The sequence below is a fragment of the Galleria mellonella genome, unplaced genomic scaffold (assembly GCF_026898425.1).
Source record: "Galleria mellonella isolate WM207_F2 unplaced genomic scaffold, CSIRO_AGI_GalMel_v1 utg96, whole genome shotgun sequence".
Classification (NCBI taxonomy): Eukaryota; Metazoa; Arthropoda; class Insecta; order Lepidoptera; family Pyralidae; genus Galleria; species Galleria mellonella.
Genome location: NW_026442179.1, coordinates 3,464,756 through 3,485,307, shown reverse-complemented (window position 1 = coordinate 3,485,307; position 20,552 = coordinate 3,464,756). Strand labels below are relative to the sequence as shown.

The 20,552-nt window shown below is 32.5% G+C and overlaps 1 protein-coding gene across 1 annotated transcript in view; it reads left to right on the top strand.

Moving 5' to 3' along the window:
• Positions 1–3,116: 3,116 nt before the first annotated feature.
• The window catches only part of LOC113520173 (uncharacterized), a 40,780-nt gene continuing 23,344 nt past the window's right edge, over positions 3,117–20,552 (top strand). The window contains exon 1 of the mRNA XM_052902825.1: positions 3,117–3,608. Coding sequence (XP_052758785.1) covers positions 3,572–3,608 — 37 coding nt within the window. The 5' untranslated portion in view covers positions 3,117–3,571. The remainder of the gene's footprint in view (positions 3,609–20,552) is intronic.

Here is a 20,552-nt window from a genome sequence, read left to right as displayed (position 1 = left end):
AATTCCATATAATCTACGAGTAATTTTTATCTCATAGGACTGCAAGTTCTTCACAGTGAGATCAACATAATAAATATTGTTAGGAGAGATTCGTGTCCACTAGTTGGATGTTAATAGGTTATTGTAGATGCATCTATCTTTAGAATTTTATGTTTCTTGATATGTTTAGTCAATAACAAGTTTAAAGAAATCCCTTTATTCATAAAAACGTATTACCACTCATAGACCTATTTTCTATTATAAGTATAAACATTTCCTTTCTTAATGCTTTTTCTTTATTTATCTTCTGTATTTTGTTTAACCGACATATGCCTGCTTTGGACACTTCTAAATTTATCTATCTTTGGCTTTCATTCTTCTACTGGGACCAGCCTCTTTACGTTTTCTTCCTCTTATTCTTTTGTTCTAGCTACAGTATCACTTTGATATAAGTCTTGTCTATTTAGTTTTTTTTTTATCTTGTATCATATTCCCTGTCCATTTCCATTTTACAGATTTAGTTCGGCTACCATATTTTAAAAATTTTGTTATACTTTCTAATTTTCTTCAATTACACTCTTACATATACTACTTTATTATATGTACTATGTTTATCTAAATGCAGTTTTGTACATGAACATGTTTGGCTTATTATCATAACCAGTGAATGTTTTTCTTTTTCTTCGTGTAGCATTGTTTTTCATGAGACCTACCACCATAAGGTTGTCTGTCTGGATCTGATCGCTGTTTAGTGATAAAGTCGTCCATTGTTGCACCTTTAACATGCTTTAATGTTATACATTTTACATAATTTAGTATTAATTTTATTTGTGTAGAATATTTTTTTAGTGTAGTTAATATTTATAATCTGTCTCATTCTTTGAAAGGAACAATAGTTTTCATTCATTCATTCATTCACTATTATTCAAACACATCAAAGAATATATAAGTTTCTTTTTTAATCTATCTTACCAGTAAAGCTGCTAGGCGATCCAGTGTACAGATGTGAATAATAAAAATTGCAAGTAGTTCTAGAACTTTCAAAAGCAGGTGGCTGTTAATTAGAGAATATATTTTACAGTCAGCGAAAGTACGCTTAGTGCTTCGACTAAGAATTAAAAAGCAGAATGCTATATCTGCTTTTGTTACCAGTTTTTTGAGTTAAACCTTTAGGAATACAACTCTGCAAACCGCATTTAATTTGGTTTATTATTTTTTTGTGATGTCGATACAAACATATAGATGGACGGATAAATAAAATTTCTCAAAAATATCGTTTTGGCATCTATCGGTCTTTTTAAGTGCCCATACATTGTTTTTTTTTAAATGTCTCTCAAATGCAGTCGTTGTCTAGTTACGATTTTATTATATTATTACATCTTTTTAAAAATGCCTATGTTTCTTTTTTATTTAGATAATTGCCTAATATTTGTTTTTATTTTTTAATAAACTTCAATATAATTTCTTCGTCTTATTTAAAAATTTTCTTTTGTTGGAACAACTAATTTATGCATTCTCTTCCAGCCAGTTCTATTACAGGCCATATTTTTTACCTCCCTATACGACATGACACCTAGTGTTTTGATATTACTACTTGGCATAAATTCATTACAACAGTTTGGAAATACTTTTTTAGCATTTTTTTTATCACTAAACAACAACACAATTAATTTTATTGTTAATTTTATTATTAAATATTTCATAAATATACTTTATATTATAATATAATAATAACTGGAATAATTAAAGTACACATAATTTTTTTAATTGTTAAATCTCGACTAGTTTCAGAACTGCCCGGGACCCTTAATTATTGTATAGTATATTTTTTTTATACAACTTAGAATGGCAAACAAGCTGACGGCCCACCTGATGGAAAATGGTAACCGTCGTCTATAGACATGAGCAGTACCATGGACATAACATAGTATATTGTTTCGCCCATGATACCCCCCATGCGTTGCCATTCCTCAGGACTCAGGTGTTATTCCTCTGTACCCTGTAAATTCACGCAATATCCCACCCTTCGAACCGAAACACAGCCATGCAAACACAACTGCTTCACGGTTGAAACACGAATGGGACAGAGGTACCCAAGCAATCGACTTACGATAGTATACATATAGTAACAGTGTATAGTAAAAATAGTTAAAGAAAAAGTATATTAGCACTGTGAGCACATATGCAGGCAATTGTGTAGTAATTTGAATAGATAAAGGCCGGTAACCATGAACTATATACGCATACAAAGGTGTCACGATGCAAATTAACTAAGTACGTGAATAGATAATCGCAATAGCGACATTACCGGAAGATCCTGCCAAGAGGCTCTTTCTTTGGACAATGTGACATGCGATGCGATTCGAGAGAATAATGAGCGACTTAATATGGCGTAATTATTGTATGAGTAAGCAATTTTAGGTTCCGTCATTTAATTTGTATATTTACATTTTACGAGTACTTGTAATAAAACCATTAAAAGATCGTTTTCCATGCTTTGAATATGTATTGTCTGTTTGTATGTTTGTCTTGGAATCATGGTATAAAAAATCAAGTATAAAACTGCACTTAATTTATTTATATTTATTTATATATATATATATATATATATACATATATATATATATATATATTCCAGTTTAACCAGTTTAAAATAGTTCTTAAGCAATAAAAAAATTGTAAAATTAATAAAATAGTACTTTTTCTTCGAATTTGTTTTGTTAAAACAATTTTGTTTTTAGTGATAAAAACAAAATTATTACTAAAAACAAAATTGTGAAATCGAAGAAGTTCTTAAGTAATCAATAAAAAATTGTGAAATCAATAAGACCGCTTTTTGTACTACACTATACGTATTGAATATTGTTTAACAAATTCTGTTATGTTAGTGCAATAAAGTGTTAAATAAATAAATTGTTCTTTAGCAATAAAAAAAAATCTATAACATCTTAATTACCTATTTTTTTCGCAGCAATTTCTAACTATTTGAAATATAATATTACTCAATTCTTTACGATAGATATTTTGTTGAGCAGTCCACTCAAGAATCGTGTGTAAGTGAAGTATTAGAATAAATTAACCAATAACTACACAATGCGGCGAGTGCTTCCGATATGGTTCGCTTACCACCGGACGCCAGTTGCTTCGGCGGTTAGTTTCCAGCCCGGATTTGAACCCCACACACGTTGGGAACGTAGCTATTCGAGTTTTGAACGCAACTGTCAGTTTAGTTTTTTTTTTTTTAATTATAAACTTGTAATGTTTATTTACGACGCCGTTAAGAAGTAACTATGAAATATGAGATTTAAGTGTTTGTAGATAAGATAGTGTTTTGTTTATTCAAAATGTTATTGCGAGATAATTCTTTTAAAGATCTTAAAGGGGATATATTTTTTTTAATTTAATTAACTTAAGAGAACAGTGATTATTTACCTTCGAAGTTGCAGAACATATTGCGCGCGCATATTTTCAACTGTCGCTCGGCTCGGTCGCTGCGCTGGAGGAATTTGTTTTCGAAACTTTTTAACTTTTCGAGAAACTTTTTGTGTAACCATTGTGATTGAGAAGTGTTATCACGATTGGATTTTTGGAAATGTGGTGGATATTGATGCTGTCTATCGTCATGCAGTGTGAGTATCTCTTTAATCCTATTAATCTTTTATAAATATAACATAACAGAGTTGGGTAAGTTACACCGTATATAACTCCAGAACGGCTGGAGAGATTTTAATGTTCTATGATTTATTGGATTATTCTCCGTCCCCAATATATTTTTTTTTATACAACTTAGAATGGCAAACAAGCTGACGGCCCACCTGATGGAATGTGGTAACCGTCGCCTATAGACATGAGCAGTACCATGAACATAACAGAGATACCATGGACATACTGTTTCATCCATGATACCACCCATGCGTTGCCATTCCTGAGGACTCAGGTGTTAGTCCTCTGTACCCTGTAAATTCACGCCACCCTTCAAACCGAAACACAGTCATGCAAACACAACTGCTTCACGGTAAAAACACGAATGGGACAGAGGTACCCAAGCGATCGATTATTGTACAAAGTCTCCCTATGTATATATGTTATAAAAAAAAACTCTACAAAGAATCTATTTAGTAAATTCTAGCTTTGTAATTCAAGTACTCTTTTAGATATTAAGAGCAATCGAGTAAGAGTGGTGTGTGTTGTAATCTGTATTCGAAACTAAATTGTTTCACCTTTGAGGTTGGTATGTTCTTACAGAATGTAATCTCTCTAGTTTAAGATTTAATAAGTGTTTACACGTACATGTTATACGGGAGTTAAATGTCAACAGACTTCAAAAAATACGAAGGTTCCCTTTATGGTAGTATATTTTTTATGTTTGTTACCTCGTTTTTCCATCAGTTATAAATCGATTTAAAAAAAATATTGTTTTAGTTGAAATGATTGATGGTGATACTTTCAGATTTATCGCATAAAAATTATATGTTTGCATGGCTGTGTTTTAGTTTGTAAGATGGGCTATGGCAGTTAATTTATAGGGTACAGAGGAATAATACCTGAGTCTTTGTAGAATGGCAACGCATGAGGGGTATCATGGGCGAAACAGTATACTCTGTTATGTCCATGGTACTGCTCATGTCTATAGGCGACGGTTACCACTTTCCATCAGGTGGGCCGTCAGCTTGTTTATCATTCTAAGTAGTATAAAAAAATAATCAGAATAATTGGTTTTACCACAATCGAAGTGTGATTTTTTAGTAGAACATAATTTTAAATTATTAACCGGTAAACGTACTATTTCCAGTTAAAAAATGATTTTTTTTATTAATAACAGCTTATACCCGCAACTTTGTCCTTGTGACCGAGATATATTTACTGACCGGGATAAAAAAGAAGCCCATATACATCCCCATCCCATACAGTACATATATACTAAACCTTGTGATTGGTTAAGCCGTCAAGACGCTAATAATATATAAGGTAACAAACAAAAAACTCACTTTGACATTTATAATTTCAGTAAGGATCATAGAAGGAAGAGGACTGTTTGTAACCAACCAAATGGCCACGAAATTAGCAATAGACATAACAAATAAATTATAATATACTTGTTTTGTTTTTAAAAATAATTTGTATGATTGAACGAATTATCGATATATTTTTTCCATACAAATTGATTCTATTATCTGTCAAATATAAAAATAGAATTACGAGTGCTATCACTGTCACTTGTTTGACTTTGACACCTCCCGTTCACAGTGGTGACCCACGGAACAAGCTAAACTGAACCATCAGCAATTACCATAGTGTCTATAATTGATATCAGTGAAGTGACTATATAGATAAAAACGTGTCAAGTGAAATGAAAGAAAGATTACAAAAAATGTGTTATCTATTTGTTTATAATTGTTATCGTATTATTTTAATAATAAAATACTAGCTATATATATGTGTCTTTCTGCGTAAATTAGGATAGATAGATAAATAAATAAATAAATTATTTATTCACCATTACAAGCGCAGAATTCATGAATTTATAAGTGAAACAAAAATTTCCTAATAAGTTGCAGAGTAACCGTAACGTAGATTTTCTGCTGGTATCTTGTAAAAAAAAAAAAAATTATAGGGATATAAGGATAAATAATAATTTTGTTTATTTAATTAGAATTATTTTGTTTAATTCCGCTACCGTTAGTAAGATTGACCACCACTATTACTTTTAGAATTTCCACAACCTTCCATATGAGGTATATGGACTCTAAACGAAGCATCTTTTGACTAATTATTAGATAGCTGCTCGGAGCCTAGTATTAACTATGATTATTATTATTAAATTATTAATATATATATATAGATAGATAGATAAATACTCTTTATTGTTTCCTCCAAAAGATTACAATAGTAAACTTAATATAAATACAAACAATTACAAGATATATATATATATATATATATATATATATATATATATATATAACTATTAATTGTCCGTAGCAAACCGATTTGGATTTTTTTTAATGAAAAGTTATACTTACTGATTAGTTCCGTAACATTTTTATTAAAAGCGGTTTAGTAGTTTAGTTTTTAAACTAAAATAAATAGTTTTGCCACAACTGAAGTTAGTTTTATTATGGAACACAGTCTTAAGTTATTTGGTACAAAGCATACTTCTAGTGCTTACAAAATAAGAAGATTTAATGAAAATTCAAAAAATACAACATATTACGATGCGAATTCATTATAACAAAGAGACGTTCTATTTGAAATGTATTTTAAAATATTCGTTACTCTGCAAAAGACAGTGGTAACTGGAAATTTAAACGGCAAAAACTAATTTTGGAATGTATTGTTTAATGGGTAAAGTTTAAATTTGTTTAACACTGACAGTGGCGCGGTAAACAGTCTGAAAATACGTGAATACGTCAAAAACAAAACAACATAACGGGGGGGGGGGGGGTAGGAGTAAAATTGTAATTTGTGAAGTTTGCACACTCGTACACGCAAACTGTTATTTCTTGTTTGTTATTACGTTGAAGTGCAATATGTAAGGACTTGAAAAATACTTGTTCGTCTCGGTTTTTGCTCAAGTGAAGCGATAAAGTGGTCAGGATTAAATTACATTTTTATCACTTATTAGCGGTCTAGCATCAGTTTAGTATTTCTTATTTTTTTATAAAATATAATTTATGTTACTTACTGATAATATAGATTTGCATAAGTGAAAGAATTTTTAAAACAGTTAAGCGATTTAAAAGTTTATCCATTACAAATACATAAAATATATATAAAAAAAAAATCACTTTTTAATAATAGTTCAGAATATTGTTGCTCAACCATTTTTACGTCGCGATCCACGTAAAAGCCAAAAAAATACTGGTACAAAAATAACAATATAAAAGGTTACCCAATGCCCACATTCGTCATACATCGTAAATGCTTAACATGACCTAAAGGTTTTGTCAAAACATCTGCTGGTAGTGAATCAGTGGGCATATACCTTAATTTTATAATTTTGTCATTATCATAATATTTGAATAAATAGTTTATTTATACATTTAATAACAAATTTCTATTATTAATACTATGCTATGTTAAACGAACCTTCTGAAGTCTCGATATTTTTCAACAGTCTACGACCCCCTTTAATAACAAATGTGAACTCCCGGTTGAGAAACGATAGTTTAGAAGAGTATTAAACATTATTATTATTAGGGAAATTAAACTGCAAACTTTTTAATTTTATGATTTGATACTGCTTAGTAGTTTGTATTCACACAAATTTATTATTTATATAATTTAAATTTTTGAAAAAAGGACCAAGAAATTTATAATAAAATGAAACAATGTTAATATAAAATATTTAATTAACTAATATTTGTATGATGTAGATATTATAATTAACTAAAATTAAATTACACAAAAGAAGGTAAACAATGGGTATGAACGTGAAATAAAAAGATTTACCTATTTATTATTATTACAAAAAAATATTTTGAAATGCCAATAAAGGCATTTATTGGTCTTATTAAGATCTCTCATATTTTTTTTTAAATGGCCCCCCTATGAACAGAAATTATCGAGTTAGAATTTTATTATCCTACTAAAATTATTTGCAATATACGCATTATATGTTAACCCAATAGATAAGTAGATCAAGAATATGCATAAAGATGCGTTTAAAACACTTCTATCAAGCTAATTAGAGCAGAACTGAAACAAAGAACGCATGTATGTGTATGTACATACGGGTATATATACACATACATAAATCTATGTATGTATACACATATATATATATGATTAAGTATGATATAAATAGTTATATATAAACTTCTCTAGTTCTTCTTGTTTGAAAATTATCACAATATTGTACACCGCTCTACTCGCTGACATTGATGTTCCTTTCCACTTTGGGTTTGTTGGAAAATAACTCTTTTTGAGTCAAGCTGACCTTTGTACATTTGCTTAACACTGTTATATTTTTTATATATTATTAGTGCGTACAATAACCCATAAATAAAATAAATAATTAACAGAAATCGAGGTTTCTTTATGAATAAAGATAATAAAGTGTCAAACAGATTAAGTAATGAAAGTAATTATTTATTTATTTATTCTTTTTTTTTTATACAACTTAGAATGGCAAACAAGCTGACGGCCCACCTGATGGAAAGTGGTAACCGTCGCCTATAGACATGAGCAGTATCATGGACATAACGGAGTATACTGTTTCGCCCATGATATCCCCCATGCGTTGCCATTCCTGAGGACTCAGATGTTATTCCTCTGTATCCTGTAAATTCACGCCATATCCCACCCTTCAAAACGAAACACAGCCATGCAAACACAACTGCTTCAGGCTTGAAACACGAATGGGACAGAGGTATCCAAGCAATCGACTTTTGTATAAAGTCTCCCTCTGGTAAATTATTGGTAAACTATTCTTTATTGTACCATAAAACGTTGTACAAAAGGCGTGTTTTACGCTATATGGCATTCTCTACTAATTATCTGTTATATGATGCTCGAAAGTATTAATTAAATGTATTATCATCATCATCATCATATCACATCACCTGTTAACTGTTCACTATTGAATATAGAGCTCATCCTTGGGTGGGTTTGACCAGTAGTTGCCATGCTTGGCAGGCGGGCTGATAGCAGCGGTTAGACTTCGGTGGTGTTTTAAGAAGAATGCGCGGAAGAGCATAGAATTAAATTAAATGTACTCGTATATTAAATTTATAATTTATTATTTGTAAATTTTGATTGATGATTGTAATTTTGATGAAACTCTTTATAAATAGAAATTTAAAATATAAAAAAAGAATTTTCTAATTCTTGTCTTTTAAATTTGGTTGATAAATAAAAAAAAATAGTGATATTAACATACTCATAATAGTTTGAATAATAATACAACAACATACAAGTGCTTTAAATATTAATATGACGGTTACCTTGTTCGTCATACTCGTGAACAGTGATGCAAGTACTACTTGTAAAGACTAGTCTGCTTTGCTCACTACAACTGTTGTTGTATTGTAGTTTATACATAATAATTAGAATAAAGTAACAAATTTATATCTTAATTTTTAGAGTCTGGCACTGCTTGGTGTTTTATATAAATTCATAATTTGTTTAATTATTATTTTTTAAAAAGCAACAGCTATCTCTTTTTTATTTGTTCTTCTCAGTTAATATTACATTATAGAATTTAAAAAAATGGCTATTCAGTATTGCTTAAATTTATATTTAAGCGAATCGATTCAATCTCTTGGATCAATTTGGTATTTATATTATTCTTTTAATACTTGTAATTTATCATGATTTTATCAGCCATTAACTGTCCACTGCTGAAAATAAGCTTCCTCCATGAGAGTATTCTTTTAATAATATTCTCCATACAGTTATGTCTTTTTTTAAAGATCTTTGAAAAGTAATGTTAGACGTGATAAAAAATTATTTTACTCCACTATATTTGTCTACAAAAGAAATCAAAGCTGAAATACGGCGCGTTTACCCTTCACTGACGAGGGATACTAACAAATAACCAAATAAATTTTACTTGGTTCGTTCAATCGATGTCAGATATCCAGTAAGAATTTTGTCCTATAGAGATTAAGAAATTTATTATGTACGTCCCTTCCTGCATGTAGAATATATATTGAAATGATATCTTTTTAGGGTACGGTCTTCACAATGTAATCCTTACTGATAATATAAAGCTATGTCCGCAAATTTGTTGACGTGTACTGGCCACAATATAAATTATAGTACTATTTCAGTATAAAGCAGCTGTGTTAGTAGGCTGTGTTTCAGTTTGAAGGGTAGGATATAGCGTGAATTTACAGGGTACAGAGGAATAACACCTGAGTCCTCAGGAATGGCAACGCATGGGGGTATCATGGGCGAAACAGTATATTCTGTTATGTCCATGGTACTGCTCATGTCTATAAGCGACGGTTATCACTTTCCATCAGGTGGGCCGTCAGCTTGTTTGCCATTTTAAGTTGTATAAAAAAATCCTATAGAAATTTTATTACTAGTTTAGTTCCGAGGATAGGGAATGTTTGTAATGGGGACTACCAGTCCCATTGCTAGTAATATACCTTGTCAGGTCGACCTCCACGTGATTTCCTCTGGAAATCGTCATGCTGAATTCGTGGTGTATTCATCACGATGCGCTTACTGACTTGCTTTGTCATCTCACCTATCATCCTTCACTGGTGCCTCGCTGGCGTATACCGTTAGCGAAGGTTACCATTCCATTGTCATTAATTAAAAAAAAAAAATAGTTTAGCCACAATTGAAGCCATTTATATTTGTGAATCACAATCTTTGATTACACTTCATAAAAGTTTTACAGAACTTACTACGTTGGTATCTACAGTTAACAGATTCAATGGTACTATAGCAGAATGTGTCTGTGAGCAAAAACTAAGAATAATTACATCTAATTAACGAGCTGTCCAACCGGGGAGCAGTGTCGTCAGGTCCCTTGTGCACGATGAAACGAACAAATGGTGGAGTTTTATTAGATAAGAGAGTAGCCACTCCCGTGTAATGCTTACATACATATATACATATCTGTTACGTCTGTCTCCCATTAGGGTAGGCAGAAACAATGGAACGCCAAATGCTTCGATTCAAACAAACCTCTTTCGCATCCTCCACACTCATCAATCTTTTCATACACGCTCGCCGTTTACGGGTACTTTTAATTTGGCTCTTCTTCAGCACGTCGCCTATTTGGTCGACATACGTCCATCTAGGGCAGCCCCTACCGACATCTCCATTCATTCTTGCTCGATAAATCGCTCTCGTAATTTTTCTTTCATCTATCCTCTCCAAATGGCCAAACCAATTCAATATTCCCTTTTGGATTGTTGTCACTATCGTCTTTCAGTCTACACTTCTCTCTAATCACACTGTTTTTTACTCTATCTTTTAATGCAATACTATACATACTTCTCAGGACTTTCATCACTGTATAGTTCCTTACAAAATACATGTTTTTGTAGGGAAAGTTTTTAAGCGCGTTGAGCATTTTTTGATATTGGAAATAATCATTGAACTCGCGACACTTACCGTTACCGTCCCCGACACCTCTGTATATAAGTATTTACATATATTGTGTATGTACGTACATAGATACACATGCATGAAGGCATTTTTTGAGATGGAAAAAAACCATTGAACTTGCTACGCTGTTACCATTACCGTAATCTCTCCTCAGATTAAGGGTCTAGAATGGTCCTGAAACTAGTAGAGCTTTCTCGACCAAATTACATTAAACCCTCCGTATTACATTAAAATAAAGAACGAAATGTTTTTAGATTAGATATTACATTTAAAATATTTGAATTTGGAACGCGATAATAAAAATGTATTAAAAAATACGCATTTATTATTTATAGGTATAATATTATTTTAATCTATTTTTCCATTTTGCTATTGATAGGGTTTTTTTTTCTCGTTTCGGTCCAATATAAATTTTCTCAAGTTTGATTTCTTTTTAATTCTATAATTATTATATATTGCTTTGGATTTTATCACACAGATGTCTCTAATTACACCTTATACTGTCAACGTTTCATTATGTTAAAATTAGCAAGAAAATATACAAAAGTTTTTCTGTTGCCACCTAATTAGGGACATTTTGGGGCGTATGCGACTCCGGGCTGGTCCCACGGGACACACCACCTGCCTTTATTGACCATTTGACCCCTTTAACCCTATTTCGCCCAAAACTTTACTGAGTATTACGCAAAGGAGAATTCTGCTACGAATATTGTTGAAGCTTATTAAAATTTTAAAAGGCGAAGTAATTTTCGACCGACTTCAGAAAAAAGGAGGCTCTCAATTAGACCGAATTTGTTTTTATGTTTGTTATTAAATAAATAACTCTGTGAGTTATAAACCTTGTATTGTAAAAGTCTTTTTTTTGTCGAATCTTAGCCTGAACCTATGAATAGTTATTACCAGTTATGTAGACAAAGTTGCGGGTGAAAATTAATACGTAAAACTATACACTATCCGTCTTACTGCAAAAAGGTTAAATTTGCGTTAGACAAGTGTTCAATACATTTTTAAACCAATTACTGTAAAAGTGTATTTAACATCTGTTTACGTCTACACAAAATAGTCTTTGTTATTAAAGTAAAAGGTATATGAAATAATTTATAGATTTTGATATAAAATTACATATAAACTTTATTACATTAATTAAACAATATTTTATTACTAAGACAGTGTTTTGTTAAACACTATTTAGATAAATAGTGTTTTAAATATTTTTTTTGGTAGGACCATTTCAGCGCTAGAAATTATCTTTACGAATGAATGAATGAGTATTCTTTATTTACAGTATACAAAATAAGGAACAAGTAAGACAATTAATATAACGATACAGTTGTTTAAGTACAATAAGACGCATAAGATAGGTAGATAGATAAACACTTTACTTGAGCCATTTATGACACACGTAAATTAACAAATGTGTTTATACAATCAGATTATGTACACTTTTTTAAATATAAAACAATAGATAAAGTATGGAAATATGTATTCACCAAGTGTGTCGCAGTGACCCAAATAGACTACAGCTCAGTGATGGTTTTGCTTAAAAGCAAAGCACTGATTTTCAGCTGCAGCCTGAAGTTAGGCTACACGGACGCGTACAACAAACTCAGAGTGTAACCTGTGTAGCCAATTTAACAGACAAAGGCAAAATTGTATTATATAGATTCATACTTATTTAAATGATGCATAAATAATATATAAGTAATATATAAGATGCATAGAAGTGTTCTGAGGAATTGTTCGGATTGATACCTGCTGCTGATTTTCACCACCGTACAACCCGCCACAAACTAAAGTTTCATCCCAATCATTTGGACGAGTGGCGGTATTCCACCGTGCGTTTTTCAAGGCACTTTCTTCCACGCACAACCATTTTTTGGAATCAACTTCCAGCAGCAGTATTTTCGAACCGATACGACAACATAACCTTCAAGAAAAGAGTATATTCCTTTTTAAAAGGCCGGCAGCACACCTGCAATGCCGCTGGTGTTGTGGGTGATCATGGGCGGCGGTAGTCACTTACCATCAGGTGAGCCGCATGCTCGTTTGCCCCCTGTGTTGTTTAAAAAAAAAATAAGATGCATAAGTGTTTACTGTAGATCCTAAATATATGCGTTCCACTGTACATCCAACTATAAAGATATTCCGCACACAATATGTAGGTGGCAATAAAGTTGAAAGTCTACGCAGGGGAACACAAACTCAGAATTCCTTTGCCCAACTCTTTTATAAACAATTCAAACCAAACTTGGTGGAAGCCTATACCGGCGTATTACCTACTCATCGGGTATTCATACGCGTCTCACATCGCATATTTAAAAACAGGGATGAGTCTGTACGATTTGTAAAACCTGATCCATACTATCAATAATAGTTAAAAAAAGTTAGTTAGTTCCAAAATTAAAAAGTATTTTTTTTTAATATTAGAAAGAAACTTAATGGTCGAGGGTTGGGCAGCAGCGTCTCTCTTAAGGCATTGCTAAAGCCTAACTGCAGTTGTCAACCCTTCTGCTACTGCGTGGCAACTACTGGCAAAACCCCTCATGGGAGAGGCCTATGTTCAGTAATGGACTGTTAACGGCTGATATGGTATGGTATTTTATTAGAAAGAATAACGAAATTGGGTTTGAAAATATAAAAAAAAAAATATTTGAAAGGATATACTTTTAGAATGGTTCCACAGAAATTTTATCAAAATCAGTTAAATGTATGTATGCGTAAATATGTATGTATATGTGTATGTATGTACGAGTATATATTTATATATGTATGTGTATGTGTATATATATTTGGATATCTGTGTTTATTTATATATGTGTATATGATTATGCTGTCGCAGATATTTATTATTTTTACAGATCTATTTTTTAACGCACCACCTACCTAATTTTACGCGCTTTAATTCTTTCTACCCAATAGTTGTCTGGAAGAGATTGCTTAGCAATAAGTCCGCCTTTTGTACTACACTATACGTACTGAAAATTGTTCAACAAATCCTGTTATGTTGGTGCAATAAAGTGTTAAATAAATAAATAAAATAACTGATTTTATCACAATTAATTTCGATGTTTTTTGTGGGACACAATCTTTAATTATGATACGCAAAAATACAATGTCATTACAAATGATAGTGGAATCCTATAATTCTTCACAGGAAGAAGTATAGGATTCCACTGTCAATCCCAAGATCATTTCTAACATATCTGTCTATATTTAGAGGCCGTAGCCCTTTCTCTCTCCTTCCCGCGCGAGAAAATAATCTTAAATATACCAATGGGAAGAAAATATGTTATTTTGACATAACTGCAAAGAGATTCATCAAAAGCGGTTCAGAATTGGTGCTTTGTCACAAATCCTAATGCGTATATATGAGAACAAAACAGGCAAAAGGCGTAAAGAGCTTTCATTTATTTTATTTTTTTATTTATTTATTCTTAATTGACCACATTACAAAAAAATGTTTGGTACAAAAGGCGGACTAAATACTTTCATCAGGATTTTTAACGCGCACACAATACCCTTCGTTATTAGTCATATGTATTTGTATGCCACCTCAGTGGTATAAAAAATAAATAAAGATAAATTGAGAAATATCACCTTTTAGAAATGACATGAAATGTTAAAACTGTGTTGCGATGTGTGGAGCCAGTTTTATGTCTGCAAAGCGTCACGTGTAATGCAAATCATGGCAGATAAGTTTCCACAAGTTCAATTCACGTCTTCTTTTGGGACAGTGTTAGATGAGGTCACCATGTTACAGAAACTTGTAGGACATTTTGTTAGGATTGACCTAAAAGTTTTAAGTATATTTTCTACGTACTTAGGTACAGATGTAAAAGTTGCGTACATATCATACGAGTCTGTAAATACTTATTTTAATTTTTACTTTTTTAAATTTTACGTTATAATTTTAATCTATGCCTTATCTATTTATGATTTTATTGCTTTTTATTTTCAACCGGCTTCATAAAAAGTAGGAGGTTCTTAATTCGCTTGTATTTTTTATACTGTTACTTCAGAAATTTGACAGATATAATCCGATGATTTGGAATGCCCATTTTTTTATCTGAAAAGTTTATTCAAATTCAGTAATTTAGTTCAACTTAAATCAAAACAACTCATTTTGCTACCATTTAAGTTGGTGTTTCTTTTTATGTTTAACTAGCGGCGCGAACCGAATTCACATGGGTGGACATTTTTACAACATTTTAAAAAGTGGTTATTGTGACATAACGATAATAGTTGGACATATAGTATTTGTAGTAATTGATATTTTCTTCAATATTGTAGAACATACTTTTGTTCTATCACCAATAGTTTCCACACGCGACGAAAGATCTTTTATAGCATTATTTTTCCACATTGAGTTACGTTACTAAAGTTTTAGTAAGGATCCCTAATATTTTCTTACAATAAATATAGCCTATGTTACTCAGGGTGCATGTAGTTTTCTAGTGGTGAAAGAATTTTTCAAATCTGCAAAGGTAGCTTTTGAGTTTATTCATTACAAACATACATACACACAAAAATACAAATCTTTCCTTTTTATAATATTAGTGTAGATATACTTGTTTAAACATCTGACAGGAGATTGAAATCCGAAAGTATGAGTAAGCAGATCGACACGATCATACATTAAAGTTTCCGAAGTTGTAACTCATATGGTTTAACAAGGCAAACTGTCAATGTCAAACTCCAAGGAGTAGTGCGTTAATTTTTAAACGCTCCACGTTAGCTGAAGTCGTAGACTGCGCCGATTCATGGTCGCCCTAATGTATAGCAAAGTTTTAACTCAGTCGCTTTAAAAATTCAGTAGGAAAAGTGACATTGGAGAGTGCCGACTCCTTATTAACATTAAGCAAGCCACTTTCGCGATCATCCACTTTGCGAACTCAGAATTATTCTCAAAAGTAAACTGGAGTGTTTCTTTGCGGTTTATGGTAATAAGGGGAACTCATATGCTTCGGAAGGTCAATATAACTTTAAATACTGCTTGTTTTGTTTGAGTACTGTACTTATTGTGAAGAAGTACTGTGTGTACGGGACGACCTTGGCGATGTGGCGATTTGACATGCTGCCTCTGCCATGTACATAATTAGTTTTTCTTAAGTAAATACTTTGTCCCGGAATCCCGGTCCCGGAAATAGAATTGACAACACCTTCCCTTCCCTTGTCGTAAGAGACGACTAAGGAACTTAATGCTCGAGAGATAGGCGCCTTGTGCCCCTCTTGAAACATCACCAAAACCTATCTGTGGTTGCCAACCCGCCATTAAGCATGGGAACTACTGAGAAAAGTTTATGGAAGAGGTCTAAGTTACTGAGGACAGTTAACAGCTGATATGATGATGATGATAAACGGAATACCTTCTTCCTCCATTATCTATTTTTTTATACCACTGAGGTGGCAAACAAGCATACGGCTCACCTGACGGTAAACAGTTACCGTAATCTATGAACACCTGCAATACCAGAGGTATTACGCACGCGTTGCCGACCCTGAAGAAACCTCATTAACCCCTTTTTGAAGAACCCCATGCTGCAGTTACTTGGGAAAACCTCGGCAGGGAGCTCATTCCATAACCTGAGTATTCGTGGGAGAAACATCTCTGAAACCGCGTTGTACGCGACCATTTAGGCTGTAGGGTATGAGGGTGAACTCCCTGTTGATGGCGAGCCGTGCGACGATAGAAAGTGGCCGTAGGCATCTGATGTATAATGCTAAAATATTATATTTTTTTTTTATAAATCTGCCACTATTTACTATATTATTATTGTGCATAAAAAATTACCTACGAAACACAACTTCTCTGTCGGATAATTTTTACTGTGATCATTGAAAGGTTAAAAACTTTCTTTAGCATGCAGTTTACAAGAAGCCATTTCTTTTACGGTAGTGTTCAAACACCATAAAGTAACCGCATATTGAAGGCGTATGCTACAAAAAATAGCATGTGCTCAAGAGAGCGAGATTCCTGCTTTGTGCTCGTGTCATATGCAACGAACTGTGAACATCTTAGTCGCGTGCTAAGACCCAAGGGTTCATATAGTCTTTTAGTATAATTAATTTTAAAATATCTCAAGCGGAAACTTGGGGTTGTATAGTTATTCTCGATGGACTGGCTGAGTTTATGCTTCTTGATAAAAAAAAATATGAACATGACTGCTTTTATAGAAAAGTGTTTTTTATTAAAGTTGAAAGCAAAATATGGTGGAATTTATATCGTTATATTTATAAAGTTGTACTTCATCTTTATATAAAATGGTTTGTATACAATTTATTCTATGATTAATCTTTTGGTTCGCTATTTAAAGCACTTTTTAAACGACTTCAAAAAAAGGAGCATTGGGACTCGCTTCTGTGTTCATCGTCATCATCATTAACTGGCCACTGCTAAACGTAAACCTTTCACAGAAGGGGAGTTTGCCAGTAGTTGCCACGCTTGGCAGGCGGGTAGGCAACTGCAGGCTTTAAGTGATGTTTTAAGAGGGACGCTGCTACCCATCCCTCAATCATCAAGTTCTATCAATTGCCTCTTACCACACCCACAGGAAAATTTTTGTATGTGAAACCGATTACTCCATCATTATGCTTTTTTTTACCACGAAGGTGGCAAATTTAAATCGCGTGGAAGTCTGCTTGACAGGATATATTGCTAGCAATGGGGATTAACATCCCCATTACTAACGATCCCTCTCCACCTGTGTTATTGAAATTGTATGTTTGCCCGAAATAAATAAATAAATAGAGCTACAACGGCACGACATCGTCTTATCAACACCACGTCAAGTGGAACGCGCACGCGCTCGTCACACCTGGTTACGACGATGTGTGTCTAAGAACACCGGCAGTCTCTTTCTAACTTACTACATAACAATTTGATTGAAAGAGATAGAATATTGATAACACGTGCCAGGAAGTGGACGGTACCGATTAAATTGTTCTTTAATTGCCTAATTTTGTAGCGTTACTTTTTTTTTGACAAGTTACGCATAAGAAATAGTTTTTGTTGGTTTGTACAGGTTGAAAGAATAAAATCATGAATATTAAAATTTTTTTTGTTATTAGATATAGTTTTTGAAAATATTTTTTAATTATTTAATTATAGAATGGATTAGAATATATTATAATATGAAAAACGTAATTATTAGTTACTAGCTGTACTCCACGGTTTTTCTCGTGTAGGTACTAAATTAGAATTAAATTCGTTTTGCCAGTAGTTGCCATACTTGGCAGTTGGGTTGGCAACTGCAGTTTGGATTTTAGTGATATTTTAAGACGGATGCTGCTGCCCATTCCTCGACCACAAGCTTTCTTTGTGGCGTCTTACGACACCCACGGGAATGGAAGAGGTGGCCTATTTTGTATCGGGATTTACACGACGAATATATAATATTTTATAATAATAATAATAAAAAATGGTAATATTTTATAACAATATTATAAAAATTCTAGAAACTTCCACTTCATAATCTGCAAGAACACTTGTCGGTATGGCACAGCGCGTTGCGCCGGCGCACGCTCCACTGCGCACCCCCGGTTCCGCGTCTCGAGCACACATATGCCATTTTGCTTTTTATTATCTGTTCAATATTATTATTTTGAAATAGCTACTAATATTTTACTCAAAGAAAACAAAAATAGAGAATTGTAAATTACAACAAAACCTTGATACAATGTTTTTTTTATAAAACATTGATAAACATTTCGATTTAAAGAAAACTACTCTAGTTTTCTTTAAATAAACAAAAGCATTTAGATCAGAATATACTTTCAATAGTCGCGATGCCATAGAGCCGTTAAAAAAATATAGCCAATGATTTAAACCTATAACAATCATTATTTTTTTTTATAATAAAGGAGGCAAACCAGTATTCGTGTCACTTGCTGACCGCTGTGTGTCAGCGTAATATTTTTCTATTCTGGTCATATCATCTTATTTTATTTATTTATTTTAACAAATAAATAAATTATATTTAATATAATTAAATAATTTATTTAAAAATATAAGTAAATGTACATATGGTTGATTTAATACCTAATGGTGTACTCTACCAGTTAACCATGAGGCAAGTAGAAAGTTAAGTAGGCGATGCATTTACTACTAAAATATGTATAAATTCTTACTATATATTATGTACATCGATATGCTTGTGCGTGTGATATATATATATATATATATATATATATATATATATATATATATATATATATATATATATATATATATATATATATATATATATATATATATATAACACAAAATCCATCTCTTTTTATGTTTTTCATACCCTTTTCTATCCCTATAACTATTTATTTCCATATTTAATAATGCATGGTCACATGATTATAGAACTCACACATAAACGACTACTTCTTTTCTGTGACTGGTTTTATTTTTAAGTTCTTCTGATTATTAAAAAAAATTATGCTTTTAGTGTGGGTGTCGTAAGAGGCTATTAAGGGAATTTAATGGTAGAGCGATGAGCAGTAGCGTCCCTCTTAAAACATCCCCAAAAGTCTAAATACGGTTGCCAACTCGCCTGCCAAGCGTGGCAACTACAGATAAAACTCCTCTTATGGGAAAGGCTTATGTGCAGCAGTGGACAGTTAACGGCTGAAGTGATAATGTGTACTTATAAAATATAATTTACATCATGTATTAGATAAACTGAAATCTCAATTTTTGCTATTTTAAAATACGATTCTTCTTCGGCTTACAAGACTGCATAGATAAGGTTTCAGTCTTCTAATGCAACGATTTTGCACAAAGAATAAAGCTAGTGTACTAGTATATTTACGCAACGACCGGCGCACAATGGATATTGCTGTTACGGCCGCTGGCTCAAGTAATGTATCCCTGCCTTGCAATATGGAAGTGGAGACTCCTTGTATAATCAAACAATAGGTAATTTTCTATCAAGACCATGAACGGTATAAAATAGAATGGAAATATTGTTAATTGAAACGTTTATTTGATTGATTGCAATTATCACAGTGTAGGACAACCCCCCAGTAGATAGAAATACGACCTCAAGTGCATTAGTGAGAGTTAGTGAATGCAGGTGGCTCAGGACCGTTCTTTATGACAGTCTGTAGAGGAAGCCTATGTTTAGCAGTTTACATTTTAATGATGCAATTTTTATTATTCCCAATATCGATGTCTTAGTCTTAGACTTAGCCTTGAGAAGTATGTGTGGTATTACATTAAAAAATAGAGTAAGAAACAGTGTGATAAGTGTGGACTGAAAGACGATGTAGTGACAAAAATCCAAAAAGTTTTGTTGCGTTGGTTTGGTCATTTGGAGAGGATGGATGAAAGAAGAATTACGAAAGAGATTTATCGAGCAAGAATGAATGGAGATGTCGGTAGGGGCCGCCCTAGACGGACGTATGTTGACCAAATAGGCGACGTGCTGAAGAAGGGCCAAATTAAAAGTACCCGTAACCGGCGAGCGTGTATGAAAAGATTGATAAATGTGGAAGAAGCGAAAGAGGTTTGT